Source organism: Orbicella faveolata, unplaced genomic scaffold (assembly GCF_042242905.1).
Source record: "Orbicella faveolata isolate gen_17 unplaced genomic scaffold, um_ofav_v1 contig_35, whole genome shotgun sequence".
NCBI lineage: Eukaryota > Metazoa > Cnidaria > Anthozoa > Scleractinia > Merulinidae > Orbicella > Orbicella faveolata.
In genome coordinates, this window is record NW_028301564.1 from 2575001 (window position 1) to 2580000 (window position 5000).

The following is a 5000-nucleotide window of genomic DNA, read 5'->3' on the forward strand; positions in this document are numbered from 1 at the left end:
CTTTTGAAGCCAGTAGAAGCTTAGGGCCGTAGCCAGACTTTCAAAACAAATGAGGCAAGTCTTGCAAGCTCCGAAGGCGCGCGTGCAATAATTAGTTGATTGTGTGAGCTTAAGATTACATTCGTTTGCGTGAGGCTTGAGAGCTCTGAAAATGATATGCTTTTATTTATACAACGACCTTTTAACACCTTTGTACGAGTTAAGGAAGTCGATGAAGAAATATCCTTGACTTTACTTGAAATCTTTGTGACCTTTGTACTTGCTATATTCTTCTTATATTCTATATTGTTTTTTGTTTTTTTAATTTCTGTTTTTTGTCTTTTAATGTTTGTTTTCGTTTTTGTTGTGTTAATTTTTGAGTTTGTTCTTGTTTTTAATTTTTGTTTCCGTTTTTGTTTCTTAAATTTTTGTTTTTGTTTTTCATTGTCATCTTTTTTTTCTGTTCAAAAAAACGAAATAAAAACGCAAACAAAAATTAAAAACAAAAACAAAAATTAACAAAACAAAAACGAAAACAAAAATATTAAAGCCATCTTATTATTATAATGGCTTACAACTTGCTTTTTTTGTCATACTTTCGACTAAATTTTGTTGCTAACTACGATGTTATGAATATCACCACTCAATCATCAAAACACGACTTGGTTTGCATTTCTTTGCAATTCTCAGTAGAATTGTGATCAGTACAACATCTGCTACATATCCTCCTTTGTTAAACATTGATATTTCGATGTTATAGTTAAATCACATTTTATCAGCGATTAACGCCACTTGTCTAAAGTTTTAAACTAAAATCTTACCATGAAGCAACTATTAAGGAAGACGCTGTCACCTGAGTAGACCCACAAGCCTACAACGCTTCATCACTCTGTAAAACACCAAGTGTGTAGCACTGGAAATTTGAACAAATTTATTTTGTAATTTTTCCTTGGTCGTATTTTGGCTTTGATTCCTCGGAAATGACTACTTGAGTATTCTAAGAAGCCAAAATTTCAAGCTATAGTTATGAAGTTCAGCTTCATGACCAAGCAAGGCCAAGGCTTGCTCTTCGTTTTGACAAGTTAGCTGTTCGATAGATGTTTGATACTATCGCCACCGGCATTTCGAGAATGTTTACAAGTATGTGTTTTTCTAAGACTTCTAATTCAATAGATCTTCTTCACGTGACGTGTTTTTATCCTCATCAGGCATAAGAGACGGTATATTTATATCTATAATAAAGTGTATTATCGTTTGTCTCACGATGTAGTCACTTGAGATGTAGATCGCGACGTTTCGACTGTTTACTGCTAGTCTTCTTCAGGCGATAAGGTCGACTGATTGCACGGTATCATTTATATCACAAAGGTCGGCTGTGATTGGTGCATTTCGATCCTCCTATTGTTCCATTGTTCCGGCGAGTAGCTGTTCCCTCAGTGGTCCGCTGTTGTACCGTTCTCCTGTTGTTGTGTTTCTTGATCATGGGCATCCCTACTTCAGGAATTTCAATTCCACTATCCCTATTGATGTAATTAGGGTTAAGTCTTATGTGAATAACTTCCTTGACCCTATGTGTGTACCAGTGAGGATCTCGATCAATAAACTTGACCTCATTCCAGATAGGATAGTGGCCGGTCTCGTGGGTGTGCTCAGAAACGGCGGAGGTCTGGGTACGGGCGAGTCGTATATCCCTGTCGTGTTCTTTGATCCTCTCCTGCATAGATCTCCCTGTTTCCCCCATGTAGACTTTACCGCACTCACAGGGAATCCTGTAGACAACACCATCTTGTTTAGCCGGGTTGACGGTGTCCTTTGGTCGCACTAAGTGTGACCGAAGTGTCGTGTCGGACTTAAAGACGGTGCGAATGCCTTGTTGTTCTAGACAGCGGCGGAGAGACTCCGAAACTCCTTGGACAAAAGGTAAAACGGCGGTGGATTTAAATTCCGCGACAGGCTCTCTTCTTGGGGTTGTTCGTGCCTTTGTGATCTTCTGTACAAAAGAGGAGGGATATCCGTATTGCATCTACCACGATGAATAACAACAACCTTTTCCTCGACATAAGTTCCAGATGTTTACACTATTTTCCGGCCGCCATATCGGTGTACCACGGAGGTACACCAACATGGCGTTTTCATACTGGGCTCTGCAAATATCTGCGAAACATTTCGACGAATATCTGAAGTTTGGGGAAACGCACACGCCTAAAACTTGGAGTAGTGTGTTATTTAGTTGTCTTCTACAACATCATAATTTCATAGCTTTTTCCACTAGATGGTTTTCGATTTATTTTTTTCTTGCGTGACAGTGAAAACGATCTATTTGGGGATCATTTGCGGTCCGGGATCATTTGCGGTCCTGGGATCATTTGCGGACCCGTACAGACCCGTACAAAACTTAGGCAACGACAACGCCAACGCTGAGGACGACGCCCAGTCAAAAATGAATTTATATTTTACCAGCGAATTTCGCCGTTGTCTAGATCTGTTCGACTGAAACGCCCATGGTTCCAAAAATGAACAATGACTTCGACCGCGACAGCGTTTAATTTCAAAAAGAAATACGAAAAATTAGCCGTCGTTCGCCTTCCTCAGACGACGCAGAACCTGGTCATTTCACGCTGTTGTTGTGCATAGGACGGCAAAGAAATGTACAGGGATTTGTAACGCATGTGCACAGCTATTGTTTTGCTCATTTAACTCTTTGTTTGGCGAAGTTCTCGTTGCCGTCGTTGTCGTGGTTTGCTTAAGTTCTCTCTGATATTTCGTACACTCACCCACAACAGCAGCGACAGGCCAAATCGAAGCCATCGTTGAATAGGCCTTAGCCCAGACGACACAAACAAAGGAAACTGAATTACATGTTTATTCATTTCTTTTATTTTTGTCTTCTAGGCCTCGCTATCAAGCTGGATCTTAATATATCGAATGAGGCCCCCAGGGATTTCTTTGGCGACTGTCGATGTCCATAAGCCAAATCGAGTCACGCGATCTGCAAATATGCAAAATGCAAATCACGCCCCTCACAGCATAGGCTTTCTCATGAGAAGTAAGAAAACTCGCTTATGCTCTTCTATGAACCGAAAGTTCCGTGCACAGTGATCCGGTATTGCGAATAAATTTCAGTTGGTATCTCAGTTTTTCCCCGGTTTAGTTTACTGTACAGCGCTTTTTGTCACCGCAAACGGAGCTCTTTAATTTTTAAATGTTCTCCGGAGAGGAATAATTTAAAAACAGGCGGTCGAAGACTGCATGTGGCTACCTTGGACATGAATAACTGGCTCAACTTCTCGTTTTGATGGGAAATCAAAATAGCTTTCAAGCCATCTCGTGATATTTGAGAAGTTTGTATGTTCGTGACGCAGTATAGCTGGTTTTCACATGACGTCACCAAAATTCGAACTACAAAACTATTGATCTTCCTGAGATTTTACTAAAATGATGTATAAGAGCAGCTGAAAACTAATATTCATACAAATTTTCGCTTCGAATGGGTTCTTGGCTTTGTGATACACTACGCTTGAATTTCTAAGCTTTTGCGTGACGCGGCATTTGCATGACGGCCTAGAGAGTTGTCATGATGGTTAAAAAAGTGACTTATTTTGGGGAATTTGGCTATCTGAACAGTTCATGTCTTAGAAAGAGTATTATTTTAATGTTTTAGAGTTCTTCGAGGGATAAATTCACGCTTTTGTAGCAAAACTCAGTGACAGTTGTTTCTGTTGGTTTCCGGCCGCCATGTTGGTGCCCATACGGATGGGCACCAGCATGGCGTCTCCATACAAATCTCTATAAATTTGGGTAAAAAATTTCTCCGCATATCTCGCATAAGAAAAATTGCCGTGACCAGAATTTTGGCGAGAGTCTTTGCATATTTACCTTCTTTCATTTCCCAGATTCTGGACTTTATCTATTGACCGGTTTTGATTTTTATTTTGATCTATTTTGAATTGCGTGACACTGAAAACCATCAATAAATTTGCTCATGCCACGGTTCGAATCCTGGTGCGTGACTGTATTTTTTTTTCCATTCGAGCTACTAGCTAGCGGATGGTTTACATTTAAATAGGTACTGGAAAATAAAACATCATGTTCAAACCATAAAGCAATGTAACTGTAAAAGAAAACGAGACGGTATGGAAGAAAACCGCTTCTCAAACGTGAAAGCAGGCCATGAACACGCCGTCCGAGGATTAGGCGTGTACGAACGCAGTCTCATTGGTTACGAAAACTATCCGAAGAACACAGTTACACGCACGGGGCCACGAAAACTATCCGAAGATTAGGGTTACGGACATTACTTTGTCTAAATAGTTGGATAGTAAGCTCCACTCCGAGGTCCAACCCCTCAGCCTTTTGTATACTTTTTTTGTTAGAAAAGCTACCTCTTTCATATACCTTTAATTGAAAAAAGGTATCCCAATAACCTCTGATATAGCAGTAGCGAAACGGGTAGCGTCGGTTCAACTTTTCCCGTCCGCCTGCATGATTTTTTTGTATTACGCGATAAGTTTTTTTTCTTAAATCAACTGCCCGTCAGGCAAGGTGGAATTTAAGCCATTTGAAAGGACGTGTGGGATCAATAGCATATGATTACTGTGATCCCTATAAAAAAGAGCATTGACCGTACAGATGGCACGGAAACCACTCAGCGATCCTTTCTTTTTTCAAGCCCGCGTCGCACAAGAAGGGTTCAATAAATCGGACCTAAATTGCTTGGGACAGTTATCGTGTGATAGTTACCGGCGTCCCGGTTGGTGTTTTTTACAACGGAAGACGCAGCTTCTCTCGGTCGAGCTGTTGATTATTTCTCTCCGCTATTCACTCGCTTTCTTCTTACTCGTATTACATTTTTCATGTTACGATTACCACGAAACTACAACTAATAGCAAATTAAAACTCACGAAACTGACTTTAAGTCACGAAACTAACTTCCAGAAAGGTCCAGTCCCTACATCATGCCCTTTCAATATTCAGAACTAATATTTCTGTATCATCAGAAACTGAATCGCTGTCTGTTTTTT

General features: G+C 40.3%; 3 protein-coding genes across 5 annotated transcripts in view; all 3 read right to left on the reverse strand.

Annotated features, from left to right (window-relative positions):
* The window catches only part of LOC110048480 (scavenger receptor cysteine-rich domain-containing protein DMBT1-like), a 75939-nt gene extending 73127 nt beyond the window's left edge, over positions 1–2812 (reverse strand). Inside the window, exon 1 of the mRNA XM_089272488.1 lies at positions 2754–2812. Coding sequence (XP_089128614.1) covers positions 2754–2787 — 34 coding nt within the window. The 5' untranslated portion in view covers positions 2788–2812. The remainder of the gene's footprint in view (positions 1–2753) is intronic.
* Positions 1–5000, reverse strand: part of LOC110048452 (tolloid-like protein 2) — a 100725-nt gene that overhangs the window by 70029 nt on the left and 25696 nt on the right. The gene's annotated exons all lie outside the window — the stretch shown is intronic.
* LOC149102636 (scavenger receptor cysteine-rich domain-containing protein DMBT1-like) overlaps positions 4962–5000 on the reverse strand; it is a 13335-nt gene continuing 13296 nt past the window's right edge. The window contains exon 6 of the mRNA XM_089272485.1: positions 4962–5000. This exon is cut by the window's right edge and continues 2775 nt beyond it. The gene's annotated coding sequence lies outside the window, so the exon portion shown is untranslated.